The sequence below is a fragment of the Mobula hypostoma genome, chromosome 13 (genome assembly GCF_963921235.1).
Source record: "Mobula hypostoma chromosome 13, sMobHyp1.1, whole genome shotgun sequence".
NCBI lineage: Eukaryota > Metazoa > Chordata > Chondrichthyes > Myliobatiformes > Myliobatidae > Mobula > Mobula hypostoma.
The window spans coordinates 94,264,723-94,291,458 of NC_086109.1; the positions used below are offsets into that span (position 1 = coordinate 94,264,723).

Here is a 26,736-nt window from a genome sequence, read left to right on the forward strand (position 1 = left end):
AGGTGCTGGAGGAACTCAGCAGGACAGGCAGCATCTGTGGAGGGAAATGGACAGTCAACATTTTGGGTTGAGGCATTTCATCTGGACTGGGAAGAAAGGGGGTTGAAGAATAAAAAGGTGGAGGGAAAGAATGGAGCAAGAGCTGGAAGGTAATAGGAGGATCGAGGCGAGGGGCAGGGTGAGGGAGCGGGGGAGAGTGGCAATGATGTAAGAAGCTGGGAGCTGATAGGTGGATTTGACAAAGGGTTGAAGAAGGTGGAATCTGATAGGAGAGGGCACTGGACCACAGAATAAAGGGGAGGTGGGGAGAGGAACCAGAGGGAGGAATAAGTGGGTAATGGGCAGATGGTGGCTGAGGGGAAAGGAATAGGTGATGGGGAAAGGGATGGGTGATGGGGAAAGGGATGGGTGATGGGGACAGAGGGGAGTGGCTACCTGTAGGCAGGTAAATCAATGTCCATGCCATCAGGTCAGAATACAATCTAATCTGTGTCGACCCTCAATCTGGCAGTCGAGGACAGCCATTACAACGTGGGATCGAGAAGTGGGTTTAAAATGGCTGGATGCTAGATTGACATCTGAGCCCTTCGTTGGCAGGGTTGAGCTGCTGAGTGAGACACATCTGGCTGGAAGTGCTGCGATCACGTTGTACACTTACTGAGAGTTTCTTTGGCGGAAGGGCTGCAATGGCATTCGGTGTGAGGCCTTCAACCTGCTCTTTAACCAGCGATGACAGAACCATGTCTGGAAGACCAGCTATTCAGGTTACACAGAAAGAATGAAAACTAAATACTAAATAAACTTCCACATGTACATTAATTATAAAACAATAAAATATACATCATCCCCTTTGATATCTCCCAACCAGATCTGTACTCTCTTAAACTCTGGCAAAGTCAAAGTCATTTAAGTCATAAAAGTACATATACAGTACTGTACAAAAGTTTTATTTGTACACACACACATATAAGAGAGAGAGAGCACCTAAGACCTTTGCACTACTGTAGTAATTTTATGTATTACACTGTACTGTTACCTCAAAAAAAACAAATTTCAATAGCTATGTGAGTGATGACAAACCTGATTCTGATCTGGGTCTCTGTTGAGGACTGAGAGTGGGAAGGGGGTAGGGAGAGGGGAATGATGGTTGGGAAAAGGGGAAGGGAGAGGGGAGGGAGCAGGAAGCACCAGAGAGACGTTCTGTAATAAGACCATAAGATATAGGAGCAGAATTAGGCCATTTGGCCCATCGAGTCTGCTCTGCCATTTCATCATGGCTGATCCAATTTTCCTCTCAGTCCCAATCTCCTGCCTTCTCCCCGTATCTCTTCATGCCCTGACTAATCAAAAATCTATTAACCTCTGCTTTAAGTATACATAAAAACTTGGCCCCCAAAGCTGCCTGTGGGAATGAATTCCACAGATTCACCACCCTTTGACGAAAGAAATTCCTCATTTCCATTCTAAAAGGACGCCCCTCTGTTCTGAGGCTGTGTCCTTTGATCTTAGACTCTCCCACCACAGGAAACATCTTCTCCATATCCACTCTATCAAGGCCTTTCACCATTTGATAGGTTTCAATGAGGTCACCTCTCATTCTTCTGAATTCTAGTGAATACAGGCCCAGAGCCATCAAATTCTCTTCATATGACAAGCCATTCAATCCTGGAATCATTTCTGTGAACCTCCTTTGAACCCTCTCCAGTTTCAGCACATCCTTTCTAAGATAAGGGGCCCAAACCTGCTCACAATACTGCAAGTGAGGCCCCACCAATGCCTTAGAAAGTTTCAACATTACATCCTTGCTTTTATATTCTAGTCCTCCTGAAATGAATGGTAACATTGCATTTGCCTTCTTCACCACAGACCAAACCTGCAAATTAACCTTTAGGGAATCCAGCAAGAGGACCCCCAAGTCCCTTTGCACCTCAGTTTTTTGTACTTTGTCTCCATTTAGAAAATTCCTTCCTTTATTTCTACCAAAGTGCATGACCATACACTTCCCAACACTGTATCTCATCCGCCATTTCTTTGCCCATGTTCAGAATCTGTCTAAGCCCTTCTGTAGCCTCTCTACTTCCTCAAATCTACCTGCCCCTCCATCTATTTTCATATCATCTACACACCTTGCAACAAAGCCATCAATTCCATCATCCAAATCATTGACATATAACGTAAAAAGAATTGGTCCCAACACAGACCCCTGCGGTACACCACTAGTCACCAGCAGCCAGCCAGAAAAGGCTCCCTGTAGAAAAATTTGCCAAGAATAATCATGGTGATCGTGGTCGCCCACACGTCATACAACATGGCACACAATGATGACGTCATACGACACGGCACATAACGATGATGTCATACGACACGGCACATAACGATGATGTCATACGACACGGCACATAACGATTATGTCATACGGCACAGCACATAATGAAGCAATGGATAATTTTTATGTATTGTACTGTACTGCTACTGAGAAAGAACCAACTTCCTGACATCAGTCAGCGGCAATAAACCTGTCTTTGATTCTTGGTCAACTGACACCCTTGAGGTTTATGCAGTAATTGTGTCAGAGTGAGATGGACAAACCCCGTAATGGAATTAAATTGCAGATCAGCCGAGATCAAGTTAACTTGCAGAATAGATACGAAGGGCTTATAGTTAAACTAATGGATTGAGGTGTAAACCAGCCAGGAGGGTACACACCCTATAATGGAGAGAACTTTCAGTGATATCACCTTTCACCATCTCATTTACTCATGTGATCTTCCCATGTGTAGCAGCCAAGTTTCACACAACACGGTGCCAGGGACAGAGCAACAGGAAATCAACCCATAATCTGGAGGTCAAAGTTCAGGGATTGCTGAGTCTGGATGTTTAAGTCCGAAGATCAAAGGCCGAAGCCGGCGAGTCCGAAGGACAAAGCCCTGGTTCAGTGTGTCCAAAGGACAGAGGTCTGTGAGGCTGAGAGTCCAGGCCAGGGACTGGAGAATAAAGTCCCGATGTCTGAGAGTCTGGGGCCATGGAATGGACGTCGGAGATCCAAAGGTGGCCTGTCCTGGGGTTTGAGACCTGTCTCTGAGTGGGAGAGGAGCTCGCTTTGCTATTGTTGTTGCTTGTGTCGCTCTGCTGAACACTGTGGGCACACTACGTTGGCACCACAATGTGCAGCAACACTTGTGGGCTGCCCCCAGCACATCCTTAGGCTGTGTCGGTTGTTAACACAAACGACACACTTCACTGTATGTTTTGATGTCCATGTGATAAATAAATGAGTAAATCGGAATCTGAAACTGGTCATCCCACAGACCCCGCTCAACATAGACTTCCTCCAGCAGTTTGTTTCTTTTCTCACAAGATAATCTGTTCCCCAAATATAATGAAACTCTTCAAATAACAAGGAGCATTAACCAAGGGCCACTCTTACACACTGATCTGGAAATTGCTTACCCGCAATGGAACCAACTTCGATGAACTCTTCGGTGCGCCACAGGCTGACGTCTCCAAATGTCTCTGGGTGAACAACGAGGCCGGCCAGGCTGCGTAACTGGGACTCATCGCATGGCAGACTCAAACTCCCGATCCACAGAACGGCCATACTGAGATTTTACAGTGCACCAGGTTCACAATTCAGAAGGGACATCCAAAAAGGATATTCAAGAAGTTAACAAGCGAAAAATTATACTGTGGAACAGGGAGGATATATAATTCCAGATACACACGAGTATAACATCTCATTAGCAATGCTGAACAGCAGTTATACAGAAGATACTGACTACTCAGTTGGTGTTTAATGTTCACGTGTGAGCTGCCTCCCACCACTCCTGTTCTCACACCAATATTAACGTTTACGGCAATGGTGCTGTGGTCCAGGGATCGAGAACTTCAACATCTGTCTGGATGCGTCACTGTGTGGTACGGAAGCTGCAAGGCATTAGGCCACAAGACCCCACTGCGGACAGTAAAAACCGCTGCTACCCCCTATTTGTGGCATTTAACGGAGTGTTGTAGACGAAGGACCCGATGCATTGTTGAGGATCCCGACCACCCACCCCACAATCTCCTTGACCCAGTACCGTCAGGAAGGAGGTACAGGGGCATCAGGACTCGGACTGTCAGACTGGGTAACAGCTTCTTCCCTCAGGCTGGGAGACTAATGAATACCCTGCCACCACCGAGGTCTCTCACTAGGATAGCAAGCTGTTTGCTCTTTACCTGTGCTGTGCACTACATGCACTCTGAGTTATATTCTACTGACTTAGTTGTGGAGATACTTTAGTTTATGTACCGTGTGAGACATATGTTTTGTGAGTGCACCGTGGCCTGGAGGGATTGTTGTTTCGTTAGATTGTATATATGGTAAATGTTCTCCCTCTGATTGCAAGAAACTGCGGAGAGTTGTGGACACAGCTCAGCCCATCACAGAAACCAGCCTCCCCTCCACGGACCCGGCCAGTGTCCCCCCGCTCCACGGACCCGGCTAGCGTCCCCCGCCACCTCCACAGACCCAGCCAGTGTCCCCCGCCACCTCCACAGACCCGGCCAGTGTCCCCCCGCTCCACGGACCCGGCTAGTGTCCCCCGCCACCTCCACAGACCCAGCCAGTGTCCCCCGCCACCTCCACAGACCCGGCCAGTGTCCCCCCGCTCTACGGACCCGGCTAGTGTCCCCCGCCACCTCCACAGACCCGGCCAGTGTCCCCCCCCTCCACGGACCCGGCTAGTGTCCCCCGCCACCTCCACAGACCCAGCCAGTGTCCCCCGCCACCTCCACAGACCCGGCCAGTGTCCCCCCGCTCTACGGACCCGGCTAGTGTCCCCCGCCACCTCCACAGACCCGGCCAGTGTCCCCCCCCTCCACGGACCCGGCTAGTGTCCCCCGCCACCTCCACAGACCCGGCCAGTGTCCCCCCCTCCACGGACCCGGCTAGTGTCCCCCGCCACCTCCACAGACCCGGCCAGTGCCGCCCCCCCACGGACCTGGCCAGTGTCCCCCCCCCCACCTCCACAGACCCGGCCAGTGTCCCCCCCCCCACGGACACGGCCAGTGCCCCTCCCCTCCACGGACCCGGCTAGTGTCCCCCCCTCCACGGACCCGGCTAGTGTCCCCCCCTCCACGGACCCGGCCAGTGTCCCCCGCCACCTCCACAGACCCGGCCAGTGTCCCCCCCCTCCACGGACCCGGCCAGTGTCCCCCGCCACCTTCACGGACCCGGCCAGTGTCCCCCGCCACCTCCACGGACCCGGCCAGTGTCCCCCCCCCCCACGGACCTGGCCAGTGTCCCCCCCCCCACGGACACGGCCAGTGCCCCTCCCCTCCACGGACACGGCCAGTGCCCCCCCCCCCACGGACACAGCCAGTGCCCCTCCCCTCCACGGACCTGGCCAGTGTCCCCCCCCCCCCCACGGACACGGCCAGTGCCCCTCCCCTCCACGGACACGGCTAGTGTCCCCCCCTCCCCCCCCCCCAGACCTGGCCAGTGTCCCCCCCCCCCCACGGACCTGGCCAGTGTCCCCCCCCCCACGGACACGGCCAGTGCCCCCCGCTCCACGGACTCGGCCTCGTGGACTCAATAGGAAAAGCCAACATAGTCCAACACCATCACCCCAGACAGTCTCGCTTCTCCCCCACTGACTCGGCAGAAGATACAAAAGCCTAAAAGCGCGTAAACTGGGCTCAAAAAACAGCTCTGTCCTGCTGTTTTAAGACTATCAAATGGTTCCGTAGGATGATAAATTGGGCTCCTGCGCTCACAATCTACGTCATTATGGCCTGACTCCTTACTGTCTGCCTGCACTACACTCCTCCGTTACACTTTATTCCACCTCCTCCTATTGTTTTTCCTTCTACCATCTCAACGCACTATTTGGCCCATCAAGTCTGCTCCATCATGTGATCATGGCTTATCTGTCATCTCTCTCAACCTCGGTCTCCTGCCTCCTGCCCATAACCTTTGACACCCTGACTAATCAAGAATCTATTAACCTTTGCTTTAGAGATACCCAATGACTTGACCTCCACAGCCGTTTGTGGCAATGAATTCCTGGCTGAAGAAGTTCCTCCTCACCCCTGTTCCATAGGGATGTCCTTCTGTCCTGAAGCTGTGCCCTCCAGTCCTCGACTCCCCCGTTACAAGAAACATCCTCTCCACATCCACTCTACCTGGGCCTTCCAATATTCGACAGGTTTCAATGAGAGCTCTCCTCATTCTCCTGAATACAGGCCCAGATCTATCAAATGCTCCTCATATGTTAACCCTTTCAATCCTAGAATCATTGTTGTGAACCTTCTCTAAACCCTCTCCAATGCCAAGACATCCTTTCTTACAATACGGGCCCAAAAGCTGCTCACAACACTATTCAAGCGATCCCTCAAATGAACTCATGCCGTTCATAGACCAGGACAGTCCTGGACTTCTCAGCTACAAGACTGACCTTTTATGTTGATCCAGGTAAAGTCTGACGTTGCCTACCTGAACTGCATTGGGTTTATCGCAGACATGTCAGCTGGTTTAATGCCACAAATGATGCGTCCCAGAGCAACCAGACTGGCCGAATCCAACTCATCCACCCTGAGCCTGTTGACATGCAGGAAGGTTGTAAACAACACAGAGAGCTGCAACAAAAATTAAACTGTCCTTTAGTGCAAGCTCAAGATTAAATCATGCAGAAGGGCAAAACTCTCCCCATTTGTTACAATGACAAATTCAAGGTTTGGAGTCATTTTTCTATCCATACTCTTTCTGTGATTTAAACCTCATTCTGGCCTATTCAAGGATAGACTATTGCTTTATCTTTAATACAGACAGACTCAGGATAAAAAACTGTAATATTGCAACAATTGATCTGTCGGATCATAGCCCAGTCTCTATGTCTCTAATCCTGGAAAGGAAAATGAGGAAAACACTATGGAGGCTAAACTCACATATACTTAATAACCCAAAAGTAATGGAGAGATTAAGGGGAGAAATCAAAGAATATCTAGACCTTAGTGACACGGGAGAAACATCACCAGTGATTTTATGGGATACATTGAAAGCTGTACTGAGAGGGAAAATTATTTCCATTACTACTCACATGAAAAAAATCAATGCACAAAAATTAGCAGACCTTCAAGGAAAATTAAAACAACTTCAAGTTGGAGATAGCAACAAAAGTAATTCAAATCGAAAACAGGAAATTAGGAAATTGCAAAGTGAAATTGATGATATTTATATGTTGGAAACTCAAAGAAATTTTCTTTACCTGAGACAAAAGAATTATGAAGTAGGAGGTAAATCAGCTAGATTATTAGCATGTAAATTACGAAAACAACAAGCAGACAATACAATTCATAAAATAAAGAATCCAAAGACAAAGCTTGTGGAGAGTACAATAGGGAAAATTCAAGAGAGTTTTGAAACGTATTATCGAGAGCTGTACTCCCAACCCCGGGCCCCCAGTGAGCCCTATATAGACAGTGTATTGAATTTTTTAGATCTACCTAAACTTACAGATTTACAAAATGAAAGTTTATTAGAACCAGTAACTGTCAAAGAACTGATCGTGGCCATCTCTAGGTTAAAGGCTGGAAAGTCCCCGGGTTCTGATGGGTTTACCTCAGGGTGGTACAAGTCCCTGAAGACACAGTTAGCCCCATTACTACTTAACACCTTTAATTGGATCTTGCAGAGAGGAGAAACTCCACCTTCCTGGAGAGAAGCGATTATTTCAGTTATTCCTAAAGAGGGTAAAGATAAACTAGAATGTGGCAATTATCGGCCAATTAGTGTTCTTAATTTAGATTACAAACTATTTACATCTATATTAGCGTGCAGATTGGAAAAGCTTTTACCTGGCCTAATCCATTTAGACCAGACTGGATTTATTCAACAAAGACAAACACAGGACAACATAAGGAGAACTCTGCACATATTAGAACAGGTTAATAAGAACGAGACAGAGACAATGGTAGTAGGATTGGACGCTGAGAAAGCTTTTAATTCGGTTAGTTGGGCATTCCTATACAGAGTGTTAGGAAGATTCGGCTTTCAAGAAAGGTTTATTAAAGTAATTCAGACTCTGTATGACAGCCCAACAGCCCGAATTAAGATAAATGGGGACCTCTCTGACTCCTTCATTTTAGAGAGAGGCACTAGACAGGGATGCCCAATTTCTCCTCTCCTTTTTGCGCTATATATTGAACCACTTGCCCAACTAATAAGACAGAGCGAAATCGTAAAAGGTATCAAGGTGGCAGGGATTGAACAGAAAGTGGCGTTATTCGCAGATGATGTTTTGGTCTATCTGAGTGAACCAGAAAAATCATTTATAGGATTGTTTACACTGTTGGATGACTTTGGGAAAATATCAGGTTATAAAATAAATGTAAAGAAAACACAAAAAAAAATTAAAAAAAAATAAACCTCATTCTGAAGTTAAAAGCAAATAAGTACAATGATTGTTATTTTAGAGATAAGCACAGTAACAGGCACTTCTGGCCCAATGAGCCTGCAGCGCCCGATTCCACCCTTGTGGGTGTAATGCTGAGAGATAGATTCCTTTAGAGTGCTGTCCTATTATGCTGATATACAATGTAAATATGTCCTAGTATGCAAATATAGTCCTAATATATCCTAATATGCTAATATACCATGCTAATGTCCTAGAATATCCTAATATCCTCTTATACTGCTAATATGCCCTAATATAGTGTAATATGTGCTAATATACAGTCAAGTCCTAATGTAATGATATAAGGTACTAATATACAACACTATCCTAATAACCTCATCCGCCTCATGGTGATGAAAATCTCAGCATAACTTTATCCAATTTCCTTTTGAAAATCTCCTTCAAGGTACTACATTCCAGATCAAAGAGTATTTTAATCAAGGAGGGTGGGATGAGGGTTGTGGACGCATATCAAGACCCAGGGATTAATTCTGGATGTAGCTCCTCAGTTTGGTAAGGACCTTTCATGATATCAGCAAACAGCCAAGTCCAGGGTCACCTCAATTCTCCACTGATTCCCATTCAGTTCAGTAACCCATTGACATAACCAGGTAAAGTACTTGAGATTCCGAATCAGTTCAGTAACCCATTGACATAACCAGGTAAAGTACTTGAGATTCCGAATCAGTTCAGTAACTCATTGATATAACCTAGTGTTGGATTATACTGTATAATCATCATTATCTTTGCAGCTTAACTTTAATACCTGTTTGTACTTTATCTAACCACCCACATACATGTAACTGTTTAGTATGTTTCCTAGTGCTCACAGTATGTATATGCAGTTGTTCAGTGTGTCCCTAGAGGTTACAGTTCTGTATGATTCTGGGAAGTTCCTTGGTATCACATTATTTGAATAGGGGCCATCTGACTGGTTAACTCTCATCTACAAATTTGAATGGAATGTCTCTTATCTATGGGGCATGAGGAGGGCAGGACACATTGCCCACCACCTTTAGTCTGTTTTCCTGTTCTTCGTTTTTAGCTAGTAGACTTTTGCAACTCTGCCTTTCCAATTCTCTTCGATCTTTTAGTGCTTAATAAAATGATCATGAAGCAACAGGTTTTATGCCTCTTTCGAAAGAACCTTGGATTGAAAGCATCAGATTCCAATACAGGTAAGGTACCAGGGAAATTGTGGTTTAAGTGAAGGAGCCTGATCCAGCCCAGACGTGCACACACATCCTGATCCAGTCTAGATGTGCACACACATCCTGATCCAGCCCAGACGTGCACACACATCCTGATCCAGCCCAGACTTGCACACAGATCCTGATCCAGTCTAGATGTGCACACACATCCTGATCCAGCCCAGACGTGCACACACATCCTGATCCAGCCCAGACGTGCACACCGACATCGTGATCCAGTCTAGACATGCAGACACACCCTGATCCAGTCTAGACGTGCACACACATCCTAATCCCGTCTAGATGTCCACACACATCCTGATCCAGTCCAGACGTGCACACACACCCCGATCCAGGCCCAGACGTGCGCACACATCCCGATCCTGTCTAGACGTGCAGACACATCCTGATCCAGCCCAGACGTGCAGACACATCCTGATCCAGCCTCATCTAGCCTAGACGTGCACACACATCCTGATCCCATCTAGACCTGCACACACATCCTGATCCATTCCAACACGTGCAAATGCACACTTAGCTTCTCCGTACAGAGACTCACAATGGTATCAATCAGTCTGAGAAAGGCACCTTTCTGTTGGTCCACTCTGCAGTTTTACCCAGGGCTGCCACAGCACCCAGATCAGACAGGTCCAGCCTCATCAAGTCCTTCTCTGGGAACTGGGTGGCTATCCGTCCTAGCTGTTCGATCACCTGAGGCGGCATCGCTGATACAGGTCTGTAGATCTGACAGAGCAGATTTATTGTGTGATGGTTGTGTAAAAAAAAGCCGCAGGCTAGAAAGAACGCACATGTTACCAGGGATGTATTCAAGAACTACAAGCTCCACTATCTTGTCCTATCAGATTCTTTCTTCATCAGCCCTTTATCTCTTCCACCTATCACCTCTCAGCTTCTTACTTCATTCCCCACCCCCACCCAGCCACCTTCCCCCTCACCTGGTCTCACCTATCACCTTCTAGCTTGTACACCTTCCCTCTTTCCCCCACCTTCTTATTCTGGCTTCTTCCCCCTTCCCTTCCAATGCCGATGAAGGGTCTCAGCCCAAAATATCAACTAGTTATTCCCCTCCATAGACGCTGCCTGACCTGCTGAGTTCCTCCAGCATTTTGTGTGTCTTGCTTGGATTTCCAGCGTCTACAGAATCTCTTGTGTACATGTTACCAAGTTTGTACTCAAGAACCAACACTTAAGATTTCTGTTTGACTGCTGCCACAGAGAACTCTACCCGTTTAGCATCATAGAATTAAACAGCAAGGAAACAGGCCCTTTGCCCCAACCAGTCCATACTAACCAGATTCCTATCTAAGCTGGTCCTATCTGCCTGTGTTTAGCCCTTATACTTTAAACTGTTCCTATCCAGGTACCCGACTTTTAAATATTTTTATATTTCTGCCTCAACCATTTCTTACTACGGCTCATTCCATATACCGACCTCCAGGTAAAAAAGTTGCCCCTCCTCAAGTTCTCACAAATTTCTCCCCCCCCCACCCTAAACCAATGCCTGCTAGTTCTTGATTCTCCCAACCCCGAGAAAAAAACTTGTGCCTATTCACAATATCGATGCCCTCGTGATTTGATACACTTCTATAAAATCACACCCCTTCCTTCTACACTCCAGTGACTAAAGTCCTAGCCTGCTCAAACTCTAACTCAAATCCTGGCAACTTCTTCCTAATTCTTTTCCACAATATATTTTCATTTCATTCCTGCAACATGTATAAACAATCAGTAAGACACAATGAAACCAAGTTATGTGGGTACGGTTAATTGGAGCAGACACTTATTGGGAACAACTCTCAAAGAACAAAAGCTGACTTTGAGAAAATTGCTGGGATTCCCTTTATTTATTTCAGACACTCTGCCACTTAATTGGGACAGGAGACTGCTGCCAAACAGCTTCTAACTAGCGTCAGTTGCGTGCACTTGTGTCACCGTTAGACACTACACTGGATTTTGAGCGAACTGTTTTTAAATAGCATCAGTTGTATGTGTTCGTGTTCAAAAAGCAGTGACTTTTTGTCACTGATAGTTAGCGAGAAATAAGCAGTAAGATAATTCAGAACTACTTTGCTCACCGGAAACAGCCGGGAATGAAAATGAAATGATTTCACTATCTCAACAAGTTAGGAACTATGATGAATTTAAAGGTATCAACAATCATCTTAAACGTTGCAATGAAAATGAAGATTTGGAGGATACAATCATCGATAGCATTGTACGAAGGCAGTTCATTATCTTCATTAGGAGTCTGCAGTGATTTTGTTCACTGCGTACACTGGATCCTCTGTCAATAACTACTAGGAACCAATACACAGTTTAGTAGTACTGCAATAGTATTGATAGTGTTCTAATTTGTTCTACATTTCATTTAAATACATAAATTGTTACTTAATCTGTCTTTTTTAAAAACCTTTTTAACTATTTCCATGAAACTTTGGCTAACTGGGGCAGCCACTTAATTGGGCCAACTTGTACTGGTTCCGTGTACTGCGTCCCAATTAACTGGAATCCATATACTGTACAAGAGTGAGAAGCATTCAGTAAGTACTAGCTCAGTAAAATAGGTTGAGTTCCTCTCATTAGGGATCTATCATTGTAACTTATTTGAGGAGGCCATTCTACCATTGTATCTATGCTTGGCTAAATGTAGAGCCACTTAGGTTATCCTACTCCCCAGCTCTGGCCCACAATGGAAGAAATGGGATATAGGATAAGCAGGACAGAAACAGGCCATTCAGCCCATCTATTTCATGCTGGCACTCATGTTGCACACACATCTCCTCCCACCCAATCTCACCTCATTCAGCTATTCCAGGGGTTCCCACACTGGGGTCTATGGACCCCTTGTTCAATGGTATTGGTCCATGGCATAGAAAAGGTTGGGAGCCTTGGATCTATTCGCTTCTCCCTCACATACTTGTGAAGCATCCTTGTAGATGCAACAACTTGTACACCCCGTGGCCCTGCCTCCTCAGGGTTGTGGAATATCGGTACCTGTTTAACTCTCTCCAGCAGCCAAAGTAGTTCGAATGGCTGAAAGTGAGGGTCTTGACCAATCATCTCCAAGCAGTTGATGAAGTCGTCGTCGGCCATGCCAGTCAACGAATCGACGGGCCATGCCGAGGGGAGGGTAGTGCGGATAATGTTGCAGGTCAGGACGGGACCTAACACAAAACAAGTGGAATCAGTACATTCCTCGTGCCAAGTGCCTTTACCTGAACGTCTCTGTGTTTCCATCACTCAAGAAAGATCTCCAGGTCAAGAAGCTCAGCTTCCATCCTCTTACCATTCTCCATTCAGGCCTTGGAAGTAGACCATGGAACAGGTAAGTGTGAACCGGTAGAGTAGAGGCTATCGTAGCACTTTACAGCAGCAGCAGTCGGGGTTCAATCCCCACCAGTTCTCCCCATCACTGCGTGCGCGTGGGGGTTTGTTCCCAGTGCTCTGATTTCCCCTCACGGGCTGGTTGTTTCGATGTACAGGTGACAAATAAAGCTAATCTCTAATCTCTTTAAACATCGCCCAGCAGGCAGAAACAGGTAAACACTTTGCATTAGGGTTAAATCCCAATACAAAGATATAACACAAGCTACAACACATCAGAAATGTTAACACAGTATAAAGGTGTTCCGTACAATTTACCTCTAGTAAAATGGACACAAAGGCCACAAAAAAAGGAAGATTAGGCTATGACCAAAACAGAGATACCAGAGCAACACACACACAAAATGTTTCTGGAACCCGGCAGGTCAGGTAGCACCTATGGAGCAGAATAAACAGTCAACGTTTCAGGCCAAAACCCCTCTTCAGGTCTGGAAAGGAAGGAAGAGGAAAGACAGCAGAATAAAAAGGTGAGGAGCGGAAGGAGGATAGCTAGAAGGTGATAGGTGAAGCCAGGAGGGTGGGGATGGTAAAAGCTGGAGAGGAGAGGAGAATGGACCATAGGAAGAAAGGAGGGAGGAGGGGCACCAGGGAGAGGTGATAGGAAGGTGAGAAGAAGTAAGAGGCCTTTGTAGGGAAATAGAAGAAGAGGGGAGACAAAGGGAATTTTTTTTATAAATCACGAGAAATAAATATTCATTCCATCGGGGGGCTAGCCAGATGGAGTACAAGGTGTTATTTTTCCCACCCAGAGAGTGGCCTCGTCTTGGCACAAGAGGGAGCCCTGGCCCGACATATTGGGAAGGGAATAGGAATGGGAAGGGAATAGGAATTGGAACTAAAGTGTTTGGCCACCGGGAAGTTCTGCTTTTGGCAGATGGAGTAGAAGCGCTGGACAATGCGGTCCCCCGATTCACGATGGGTCTCACCGATGTAGAGGAGGCTGCTTCAGGAGCACCAGATACAGCAGATCCGCAGGTGAAGTGTTGCCTCACTGGAAGGATTGTTTGGGGTTTTGAACGGGCAGGTGTAGGGTCAGGTGAACGGGCAGGTGTAGGGTCAGGTGAACAGGCAGGTGTAGGGTCAGGTGAACGGGCAGGTGTAGGGTCAGGTGAACAGGCAGGTGTAGGGTCAGGTGTAGGGTCAGGTGAACGGGCAGGTGTAGGGTCAGGTGAACGGGCAGGTGTAGGGTCAGGTGAACAGGCAGGTGTAGGGTCAGGTGTAGTGTCAGGTGAACGGGCAGGTGTAGGGTCAGGTGAACAGGCAGGTGTAGGGTCAGGTGAACGGGCAGGTGTAGGGTCAGGTGAACAGGCAGGTGTAGGGTCAGGTGAACAGGCAGGTGTAGGGTCAGGTGAACAGGCAGGTGTAGACTTGGGCTGCTTGCAGGGACAGGTGCCAGGAGGGACAAAGGTGCAGAGAGAAATGCCAGGAGATATTAAAGGCGGCTTTTAAGGAGGCAGGAGTGGAAGAGATTTTACAGACCCGGCTGCAGAGTGTCTGCGTCCTTTGTCTAAAGGTGCAAGTGGCCTGTGGCACAGTCACCTGTCCTCACCGTTTGTGGTCTTCTGCTGCCACCGCCTAGTATTCAGCAGTCCGACTGCAGTCTGTAAGAGTATCCGTTGTTTTCTAAAAAGGTCCTCGTGGTCAGAAGGTTCCATTGCTCGCTGACAGGTAGAACCGAAGACACTTCCCTCCCACTGCTTCTGACTGTGAAACAATATCTCGATCCTCTCCAAGACCAAAACATCCTGAAAGAACAGAGACAGACTGGGATTTTTGTAGTTTTTCATCAGTTTGATTGGGAATGTTTGCTGGGATCAATTAATCTTTGCTCTGGATACTTCAAAGTTCTAAGTAAATTCATTATCAAAGTACGTATCTGTCACCATATACAACCCTGAGATTGATTTCCTTGTGGGCATTCACAGTAAATACAAAGAAATGCAATAGAATCAATGAAAGTCCAGTGCCAACAGAATGGACAAACAACCAACATGCAAAAGACAGCAAACCATGCAAATACAAAGAAAAGAAGAAATAATAATAATAAATAAGTAATCAATAAGTATCAAGAACTTGAGATGAAGAGTCCTTGGAAGTGAATCTGTAGGTTGTGGGAACAGCTCAGTGTTGGGTTGAGTGAAGTTATCCTCTCTGGTTCAAACACCTGCTGGTTGAGGGGTAATACTTGTCCTCACCTGAATCTTTCTGGATTACATATGTTCCTTACATTTCCCAAGGACTGTCCAACTCCCCTCGGAACATCTGAGTTCTTCAACCCCTCTTCCAGCGTCACATGGAACACGGAGCAGTACAGCACAAGAAAAGACCCTATGCCAAACCCATCTACCTGCACGTGATCGATACCACTCCATTCTCTGCCTCTTTGCCTCTTCTTTTGCCTGTTACACCTCTGCCGTTTAGGGCAGCGATGAAGGTCCTCTATCTCTGGTGGTGTTCACGGTTTCCTTCATCGTGTCGGTAGCTTCCTCTTGGTTTTCACTACTGTCAGTCACGTGAGTCCCGGAACACTGTCACACTCAGTGTGGAAGGATTCTTCATTGCTGTTTCCCTAACAATGTTGTTTGACCAGTCAGGGTTGTTAGCCCTGAGATGAACCCCGGAACCTGGAGGATTGGTGGACCACTCCTAGTCTGGCCTCTACCCTTTGACCTGTTTGGCATGAGTGACCCTACCAACAGCCAAAGCACAAGGCCCTGACTCCAGCCAGCAGAGCTGTCCGGGTCATTGAGGCAACAAGCCTCCAAACCCTACGACAAGACTGTGGCCCTCTTGGAGGATTAGCTGCCTTAAAGTCTCTTAAACCACGATCGCACCTGCCTCCACCACCATCTCTAGCAGCCCACTCCAGACACCTGCCCCTCGCTGTGTAAAAATACTACTGCACGCATCTCCTTCAAACGTTCCCCTTCTCTTTAAAGATATGTCTTCTAGTATCTGATGTTTCTCCCATGAGAAAAAACTAACTGCTTACTCCATCTATCCCCCTTGTAATTTTATAAATGTCTATTGGGTTTCCCCTCGGCCTCCGGTGTTCCAGAGGAAACAAACTGCGTTTGTCCAACCTCTCCTTATAGCTAATACTCTCCAATCCACACAACATCCAGCTGATGGACATGAGAGATTCCGCAGAACCTAGAAATCGGGTAGCAACTACGAAGGAGTTCTATAGATGTACCGTGGAGACCATTCTGACAGGCTGCATCACTGTCTGGTATGGGGTGGGGTGGCTACTGCACAGGACTGAAAGAAGCTGCAGAGGGTCGTAAATTTAGTCAGCTCCATCTAGCCTATGAAGTATCCGGGGTATCTTTAGGGAGCGGTGTCTCAGAAAGGCAGCATCCATTATTAAGGACCTCCAGCACCCAGGGCATGTCCTTTTCTCACTGTTACCATCAGGAAGGAGGTACAGAAGCCTGACAGCACACACACTGCGATTCAGGAACAGCTTCTTCCCCTCTGACATCCGATTTCTAAAATGACATTGAATCTTTGGACACTACCTCACTTATTAAAAAATATACAATATTTCTGTTTTTTGCACATTTAAAAAAATCTATTCAATACACGTAATTGATTTACTTGTTTATTTATTATTATTTTTAAAATTTTATTTATTAGTTTTTTTTCTCTTTGCTAGATTATATATTGCATGGAACTGCCGCTACAATAACAAATTTCATGTCACATGCAGGAAATAATTAACCTAATCCTGAGAATAATCGGCATTTCAGTCCAAGCCCTGATGAAGGGTGTTCATTCCTCTCCACAGGTGCTACCTGACTTGCTGAATTCCTCCAGCATTTAGTCTGTGTATTATCCACTTCAGCACCCTCTCCAGACCATCATATATACCTCAATAATTCTCCAAGCTCAGTGAAGGACAAGTCTCATCTGCCCAGTCTGCATTGTGTAATGCTCCAAGCCTGTGCCATCCTGAGAACCCCTTCTTGAAAATGCCTCAGTGAAGTGGCCAGCCTAATCAACAACCCCACCCACCCGAGACATTCTCTCCTCTCTTCTCCCCTCTCCCGTCAGGCAGAAGGAGCAAAAGCCTGAAAGCACGTCCCACTGATAGAGTGGCACACTGGCACAGCGGTTAGCACAATGCTTCACAGTGCCAGCGGCTGGAAGACAGGGGTTCAATTCCTGCCGCTTTCTGTAAGGAGTTGGTACGCTCTCCCCGCGACCACGTGGGTTTCCTCCCACATTCCAAAGCCGTGGAATGAGAGTACAGGTTAGAGCGAGTAAAGCGGGGGGCACGTGATGTTGGTGCCGGAAGCCACGTCACTTGAGGCTTGTCCCCTTCACGTCCTCGGATTCTGCTGGTCGTTGACGCAAACGACACATTTCGCTGCATGTTTCGATGTACATGTGACAAATAAGGCTAATCTCAATCTCATCAGGCTCAATCACAGCTTCTATCTCCCTGTTATAAAACTATAGAATGGTTCTTTCGTACAGTAAAATAGACTCTTGACTTTACAATCTACCCCAGCACGGCTTTGCACCTTACTGTCTTACTTCCTCTGTAACTGTGACACTTCATTCTGCACTCTGTCACTGTTCTACCGTGCACCACCTCAACGCACTACTGTAATGAACTGACCCGTATGCAAGACAAGATTTTCATCACATCTCGATACGTGTAACAATGATGAACCAATTTCCCAATCCAGGCCTTTATCTCCCTCCTCAGATTTGGGGCCCAAAGCCCACAGATGTGGCCTGACACAGACTTTACACCACGGGTTGATAGTAATTAGGGAAGAGTACCTTTGGAAGTTTTTGTATATCCTCAACGGACAGAAAGAAAAGGAGCCGATCAACCTTGTCCAAGATCAGCGAGGTCCAGTTGGTGGGGTCACTGTGGAAAAGGAAAGAACTGTTTCAACTGATATAATTGGAGAGTAGTAAACAATTCCAAATTTAAAGCAATTCTCTCATTTGCATGAACGTCAAATTAAACTATGATTTCTGCAAAGGTGTTGTCTCTTAAACTGTTGTGTGACAATCAGAGGATGGAAATGATATTGGAATTGAGTTACAGTATTAGTGTCAAATGTACTGAGATACAGTGAAAAGCTGGTCATGCATACTGTACATACAGATCAAATCATTATACAGTGCATCGCGGTAGAACAAGGTAAAACAATAACAATGCAGAATAAAGTGTAACAGCTACAGAGAAAGTGCAGGAAGACAGTAAGGTGAAAGGTCATAACAAGGTAGACTGTGAGGTCAAGAGCCCATCTTATCATACTAGGGAATTACTCAACGGTCTGATAACAGTGGGACAGAAGCTGTCCTTGGGCCTGGTGGAATGTGGTTTCAGACTTTTGTATCTCCTGCCCAATGAGAGAGCGGAGAAGAGAGAAGGCCTGCACTCCAGTTCCTCTGTAACAATTTATTCTGCATTCGTATCACCCTGTTCTACCACAATGCACTGATGCGATGAAATTATCCCTGGTTTGTCTATCTGCATGGATGACACGCAAAACCAAGTGTTTCATTGTACCTTTGAATCTGAGACAATTAGAAACCAATTTACCAACGGTAGCAGCCTACTGGGACATGACTGTCCAGCAGGCGAAGTCAGCTCCGGCGGACTGGGCGGGCGAGATCTACAACCAGGAAGGCGATTCAGCAACGCTCCGTGGAGAGCCAAGGACAAGACAAGTGATATCATGCTCGTCCACTGCAACCAAGGAAGACCCCAGTCCGAGACAGTTGTCCGTACCTCTGGACCCAGACTACTGAGTGCAACTGCCCCAGTGAAACAGCTTTTCCACCTTAAAACCCTCCCACAAAAGGTTTCCTGTCACTGTCGGGCACAATGGACAATTACCTTTTATTCCGGCAAATGAAAATCCAATTAACAGACCAATCCTAGCTCAGTGAGACAGATTTCTTCGGTGACTTACCCGAACATGGTGTTTTTAGTTAATATGTCTCCCAGAAGCAACTTCTTTTGTCTGTCAAAACAGTAATCTTTCAGCTTGAACAAATTTGCCTTCATCTCTGCCCTAGGGATCTCCATGAACATTTCATCGGTAATAAAAGCAACTGCAAATTCCAGCAAGTCAAACTCTGCTTTGGAAAATTTTCTGCCATATAAATTCTGAAAAAGAGGTGAATATTGGTAAATAAGCCGCACCAGGTTAAGCCTTAAATTTATGCAACAATTAGTGTCTCATGAGGTTAATTCAGTTCAACTGACACTCGATAGCCGGAGCCCTGAGTCTACAAATCTCTGAGAGTCTACTGGAGAAGCCGAAAGTACAGTTCTGAAATCCACAAGTCGCTAAAGGCTGGAGGCCAGACAGCCTACCCCAGGGCTAGAGGACTGTGCATCTGGGTGGGTGGGTGGGAGGGAGGAAAGGGACTTGTTTTGCTGTTGTTGTTTCGTTGCTTGTTGTGATCTGTGTTGTTCTGATGAACACTGTGGGCATGCTATGTTGGTACAGTAATGTGTGGCAACATTTGCAGGCTGCCCCCAGCACATCCTGAGGTTGAATTGGTCGTTAACACAAACATTTCACTGTACGCTTCGATGTACATGTGATAAATAAATCTTAATCTGAATCTAAATTTGAGCCCATCAGTGAGAAATACTTGTAATTTAATTCTGTTTCAAATTCTAAACATCACTTCAGGAAAGCTGAAGTGATGCACTGGCTAACATGCTAAGAGATTCCTTCATCTTGACTGTGATCACATACCACGTTTCCACCTCAAACGCACGTCAAGATTTCCTTCGGAATTCTGAGCTTGTCCAGGAAACTATTGTCATAGAGACTTGGAGACAGACAGTGCAGAAACAAGTACCTTGGCCCAACCAATAAAGTACCCACTTTGTCCATCATCTCCCTCTGGCTCCCCTCCTCCTTCCCTTTCCTCCATGGTCCACTGTCCTCTCCTATTAGTTTCCTTCTTCTTCAGCCCTTTACCTCTTCCACTTCTCCCCTTCTAGCTTTTCCAAACCTCCTCCCCCGCCTTCCCCCTCACATGACTTCAACTATCACCTGCCAAGTTATACTAAACACAAGAGATTCCGCCGATGCTGGAAATCCAGAGCAACACACACAAAATGCTGGGGGAACTCAGCAGGTCAGACAGTGTCTGTGGAAAAGAGGAAACAGTCAATGTTTTGGTCTGAGGATTCCTCCCTCTCCCTCCCCATCTTATTCCGGCTTCTGCCCCCTTCCTTTCAAGTCCAGATGAAGGGTCTCAGCCTGAAACTTTGTTTATTCCTCTCCACAGATGTTGCCTGACCTGCTGAGTTCCTCCTGCATTTTCTGTGTGTTAACCATCTAAAAAAAATCTCATTTACCAGTCTCTCACCCCTCGCCAATTCAAGTGCTCATCCAGATAATGTTGTGAGAACCAGCCTCCACCACCTTCCCACCCAGCAATTTCCACACTGAAACCACTCTTTGGGTGAAAAATATTCTGTCTACATGCTGTCCAACAGAGTACTTTACAACACACAAGAAAAGTAACAACATCTTATTTTTGACTGAAGTACCAAAATACAAAACCAAATCATTATCTCTACTTGTAATAGAGTACAGTGCAAGAGTCTGAGGCACATAGATATAGCTAAGATGCCTAAGACTTTTGCACAGTACTGTATTTGTCAATGTGGAGCGGAGAGCGAGTTTGTAAGTCTGGCAGGAACAAAGGTTGTTGGGAATGGTGAGGGTGGCGTGCTGTGGGAGGGGTGAAGGACAGGTGACAGAGAAGGAATGTCAGGGGCAGCAGTGTGGCATGGATACAGGCACACCCCGTTCTGAGACACCAGGCAAGGTCATTTGATCCCAAACAATTGGTTTATTGATCATTACAGAATGTCTCTCTGGTGCTTCCCGCACCCTCCCCTTTTCCCAACCATGATTCCCCTCTCCCTGCCCCCTTCCCACTCTCAGTCCACAATAGAGACCCAGATCAGAATCAGGTTTATCATCACTCACATCTGTCATGAAATTTGTCTCTTTTTTTTGCTGCAGCAGTACAGTGCAATGCATAAAATGACTACAGTACTCTGCAAAAGTCTTCGGCACTCTAGCTACATACTGTATCTGCGCTGAAGTCTTTTGCACAGTACTGTATGTTAAATTAGTTTTCCTGCCTATTTCTATGCTCTGTGATGACATGGTAAAGTGCAAGTAGGTGGGTAGGCCACTTGTTTCTGACCCACTCGGTGAGCACAAGGCTCGAGGCTGTGGTGTTGAGGGAGAGCAGTGGTGACACAGGACATCAACCCTACTCTGCTTAATGGAACTACTCTGAGGAAAAGCTGGGAAGTTTTTCTCAGGAGACCTCAACAACATTTATCGCGTTACCAACTTAAAACAGCTTCCGTGGTATAACACACACAAAATGGTGGAGATCTCAGCATGAAACATAAAACAAAGAAAACGACAGTACTGTACAGGCCCCCTGGCCCACTACGTTGTGTAACCTTTCAACCTACTCTAAGATCAATCTAGCTCTCCTTAGTCCTCTAGCTCTCTACTTTTCTATCATCTACGTGTGCATCTAAGAGTTTCTTAAATATCCGCAGTGTATCTGCCTCTACCACCACCCTGGCAGTGCATTCTACACCTATCACTGTCTAAAAAAAACTACCTCTGATATCCCCCCCACCCTGCACTTTCCTCCAATCCCCTTAAAATGATGCCCTCTCATATTGGCCACTTCCGCCCTGGGGAAAAAATCTCTGGCAGTCCACTCTCATCATCTTGTAAACTATCAATTTACCTCTCATCCTCCTTCACTCCAAAGAGAAAATCCCTCGCTTGCTCAACCTATCCTTGTAAGACAAGCTCTCTAACCTTGGTAAATCTCCACTGCACCCTTTTCGAAAACTTCTATAATGAGGCCGCCAGAACTGAACACAATATTCCAAGTGTGTTCTAATCAGAGTTGTACAGCTGCAACATTCCCTCGTGGCTCTTGAACTCAATCTGCTGACAAGTGAAGGCCAACACACCATATACTTCCTTAACTACCCTATCAACCGGGATGGCATGGTAGCGTCAAGGTTAGCACAATGCTTTACAGTACCACTGGTCCTTGCTCATTCCCCACTGCTGTCTGCAAGGAGTTTGTACGTTCTCCCCGTGACCACCTGAGTTTTCTCCAGGTGCTCTGGTTTCTTCCCACAGTCCAAAGGCATACAGACTAGTAGGTTAATTGGTCATTGTAAATCGCCCTGTGATGAGGCTGGGGTTAAATCGGGGGTTGCTGGGCTCGAAGGGCCAGAAGGCCGGCTCCACGCTGTATGTCAATAAATAAATAAATATGCACACGGCAACTCTGGGGGATGTATTGCTTTGGGCTTTATCTTGTCTGTTCATTCCCCTCCACAGATGCTGCCTGACCTGCTGAGTTCCCCCAGCATTGTGTGTGTGTGTGTGTGTGTGTATGTGTGTGTGTGTGTGTGTGTGTGTGTGTGTGTGTGTGTGTGTGAGAGAGTGTGTGTGAGCGTGTGTGTGTGAGCGTGTGTGTGTGTGTGTGTTACTCAAGATTTCCAGCGTCTGCAGAATCTCTTGTAGTTTATCTGGTGTGCAGTGTAATGCTGCTTGTTATGAGAAGACTGGCTGCTGTTGTTCTATAATAAGGGACCATAAGACATAGGAGCTGAATTAGGCCATCCAGCCCATCGAGTCTGCTCTACCATTCCATCATGACTGACTTGTTATCCCTCTCGACCCCACTCTCCTGCCTTATCCCCATAACCTTTGATGCTCCGACTAATCTAAAACCCATCAACCTCTGCCTCCAATACAACCACTGAAGGGGGTAGACCCTTCCAGCCCTCTGAGCCACGTTGCCACAGCAACCCCACGACCCCAATTGACCCGCATCTAATCATGGAAAAATTTACAATTACTAATTAACCCATCTGGTACGTCTTTGGACCGTGGGAGCACACGGGGAAAATCCACGGGAAGGAGGTGCAAGAACTCCTTACAGAATTGAACTCCAAACTCCAGAATGCCTCGAGCTGTAACCGTGTCGCACTAACCACTCCGCTACAGTGGTGACGCCTCCACAGCTGTCTGTGGCAAATAATTCCATAGATTCAACACGCTCTGGCTAAAAAAAATCCTCCCTGCTCAAAGTGCTTTTCAGAGGTTGAGAAAGCGTGATAAAACACTTCAAAGTGCTAAATAAATAGTGATTATTGCTGTCATTGCTGTAAATCAAATGCCAAGGAACAAGATGAGCAGCATGTTACCTCCACTCTGAGGTATCACTTAAAGGCAGTCAGAGCCCTACCAGAACTTGTACAATCCAATCAACCATCAGACCCTGCTTCGAGCTTGGCAGCTGTAAGAATGGAATCGGGTTTTTCACAATGACTTGAAGCAATTGCTGCGTCATGTTGATGGAAAATCTTCTAATTTTCAAAAGTCTGCAAAAAAAATTAAAGATTGAACAGAAGGATTTTATTTTTTTTAAACTTAGGGATACAGCACAGTAACAGCCTTTTCCGGCCCAACAAGTCAACACTGTCCAATTACACCCATGGGACGGATTAACCTACTGACCCTCTTTTGTCTTTGACTGTGGGAGAAACCCATGCGTCACGGGGTGAACATACAAACTCCTCACAGACAGCCTCGGGAAGGTCGCTGGCACTGAAAAGCATTATGCTAACCGCTAAGCCACCGTGCAGAACATTCCTCTCTGGAATGGATAGAGCTTAGGGATGACAGATAATGATCTTCATTATAATCAGGGACAGAAGGATGGAGGGAAAGAGGAGTGAGGCAAATGAAGAGTTGTTATCTCACAGTTCCAGAGACCCGGGTTCAGTCCTGCCCTCCCATGCTGCCTGTCTGGAGCCTGAATGTTCTCTCTGTGACCGCGTCAGTTTCCCCAGAGGCTCAACTTTCCTCCCACATCCCAGAGACGTTGGCTATTACCGTGTGCGTGGACAGGTGGTAGAAAAATCCAGGGAGACATAGTAGAGAGAACAAAGTTCAAAGTAACTTTGTTATCCAAGTGTGTATACGTCACCATATACTGCCCTGAGATTCATTTTCTTGTGGGCATTCACAGTAGAATAAAGAACTACAATGGAATCAGTGAAAAACTCCAAAGACTAACAAAACCAATGTGCAAAGACAAATTGTGCAAATACAAAAACATATGTTTCAATAAATAATATTGAGAACATGGGTTTCAGAGTCAATGAAAGTGAGTCTGTAGGTTGTGGGATCAGTTCAGTGTTGAGGTGAGTGAAGTTATCCACTCTGGTTCAGGAGCCTGATAGTTGTAGGGTAATAACTGTTCCTCAACCTGGTGGTGTGGAACCTGATGGTTGAGGGGTAATAACTGTTCCTGAACCTGGTGGTGTGGGACCTGATGGTTGAGGGGTAATAACTGTTCCTGAACCTGGTGGTGTGGGACCTGATGGTTGAGGGGTAATGACTGTTCCTGAACCTGGTGGTGTGGGACCTGATGGTTGTAGGGTAATAACTGTTCCTGAACCTGGTGGTGTGGGACCTGATGGTTGAGGGGTAATAACTGTTCCTGAACCTGGTGGTGTGGGACCTGATGGTTGAGGGGTAATAACTGTTCCTGAACCTGGTGGTGTGGGACCTGATGGTTGAGGGGTAATAACTGTTCCTGAACCTGGTGGTGTGGGACCTGATGGTTGAGGGGTAATGACTGTTCCTGAACCTGGTGGTGTGGGACCTGATGGTTGTAGGGTAATAACTGTTCCTGAACCTGGTGGTGTGGGACCTGATGGTTGAGGGGTAATAACTGTTCCTGAACCTGGTGGTGTGGGACCTGATGGTTGAGGGGTAATAACTGTTCCTGAACCTGGTGGTGTGGGACCTGATGGTTGAGGGGTAATGACTGTTCCTGAACCTGGTGGTGTGGGACCTGATGGTTGAGGGGTAATAACTGTTCCTGAACCTGGTGGTGTGGGACCTGATGGTTGAGGGGTCATGACTGTTCCTGAACCTGGTGGTGTGGGACCTGATGGTTGAGGGGTAATAACTGTTCCTGAACCTGGTGGTGTGGGACCCAAGGCTCCTGTATTTCCTTCCTGAGGGCAGTAGGGCAGCAGGTCAGGCAGCATCCAGCAGTTGTGGGGGGGGGGGGGGAAGGGGAATAAACAGTCAACGTTTTGGGGCAAAACCTTTCATCAGGACTGATAAGATCCTCCATTATTTTGTGTGTGCTACAGATGGAATACAGTGAAGGGAAGTGTCTAGTCATACATTTTGGTAGAAGGAATGAAGGCATAGACTATTTTTTAAATTGGGAGTGAATTCAGAAATTGGAGGTGCAAAGGAACTTGGGAATCCTAGTGCAGGATTCCCTAAAGATTAATTTGCAGGTTCAGTCAGTAAAAAAAGCCCTAGCTCACCCAACCTTTCCTCATAAGACATGCTGTCTAATTCAGGCAGTGTTCTGATAAATCTCCTCTGCACTCTCTCTGAAGCTTCCACATCCTTCTGATAATCAGGCGACCAGAACCGAACACAACTCTTCAAGTGTGGTCTAACCAGAGTTTTATAGAACTGCAACATTACCTCACGGCAAAGATAGTAAATGTAACATTAGTGATCATTTCAAGAGAACTAGAATATAAAAGCAAGGATGTAATACTGAGGCTTCATAAAGGAATTGGTCAGACCATGTTTGGAGTATTGTGAACAGTTTTGGGTCCCTTACCTAAGAATGGATGTGATGGCATTGGAGAGGGTCCAGAGGAGGTTCACGAGAATGGAAGGGTTAACATAGGAGGTGCATTTGATGACTCTTGGTCTGTCCTCGCTGGAGTATTAGAGATCTCACTGAAACCTATCGAATATTGAAAGGCCTAGATGGAGTGGACATGGAGAGGATGTTTCCAATACAGGGAGAGTCTAGGACTAGAGGACACAGCCTCAGAATACAAGGATGTCCCTTTAGAATACAGATGAAGAGGAATTTCTTTAGCCGGAGGACAGAAATTCATTGCCACAGACAGCTGTGGAGGCCACGTCACTGGCTATATTTAACGTGGCTATTGATAGGTTCTTGATTGGTAAGGGCAACAGATGTTACGGGGAGAAGGCAAGAGAATGGGGTTGAGAGGGATGATAAATCAGGCAGGATTGAATGGTGGAGCAGGTCTTTTGGGCCAAATGGCCTATGTCTTATGGTCTAAAGATTTCCAGCATCTGCAGAATCTCTTCTGTCTCTGGAAAAGGTCAAATGATGCCTTTCTCTCTCCACGAATACTATCTGCCCTGCTAACTGTATGCAAATCTCCATCCTTAACCAGCCCAAGTTGACCGTGGGACGTTACTTACTGGAGGTCAAAGAGCAGCTGTGGCCTCATACTTCGCACAGTCCCCGTGGTGAGCACAAAGCTGTTCAGTGCTTCCAGAACGCAGCTCCTCTGTGAAAATAAGAGCACATCACTTCAAACATTTGGGCATTTCTGCTGATGGGCCTGAATTCTAATAAAAGACGACTGCACCCTCGAGTTTAATCTAATTTCATATTGAACGCTTTGTCAAAAGGGTCCATTTGCTCCACTGCTGTGATTACGTAGCGGGGTGAGAGCTGTCCGACAGAGCATCGGAAGCGTGCCACAGTAGTATAGCAGTTAGCGCAACGCTAAAAGGAGCTGATCGTGGATTACAGGGGGAACGGAGACAGGCTCGGCCCGATCA

At 46.5% G+C, this 26,736-nt stretch overlaps 1 protein-coding gene across 1 annotated transcript in view; it reads right to left on the bottom strand.

The window, feature by feature from the left end:
- The window catches only part of strc1 (stereocilin 1), an 80,516-nt gene that overhangs the window by 6,348 nt on the left and 47,432 nt on the right, over positions 1 to 26,736 (bottom strand). Inside the window, exons 14-23 of the mRNA XM_063065104.1 lie at positions 26,371 to 26,459; positions 23,333 to 23,468; positions 18,970 to 19,166; positions 17,822 to 17,912; positions 14,577 to 14,772; positions 12,638 to 12,807; positions 10,211 to 10,366; positions 6,473 to 6,615; positions 3,451 to 3,599; positions 659 to 756 (exon numbers count right to left, since the gene is read on the bottom strand). Coding sequence (XP_062921174.1) covers positions 659 to 756; positions 3,451 to 3,599; positions 6,473 to 6,615; positions 10,211 to 10,366; positions 12,638 to 12,807; positions 14,577 to 14,772; positions 17,822 to 17,912; positions 18,970 to 19,166; positions 23,333 to 23,468; positions 26,371 to 26,459 — 1,425 coding nt within the window. The remainder of the gene's footprint in view (positions 1 to 658; positions 757 to 3,450; positions 3,600 to 6,472; positions 6,616 to 10,210; positions 10,367 to 12,637; positions 12,808 to 14,576; positions 14,773 to 17,821; positions 17,913 to 18,969; positions 19,167 to 23,332; positions 23,469 to 26,370; positions 26,460 to 26,736) is intronic.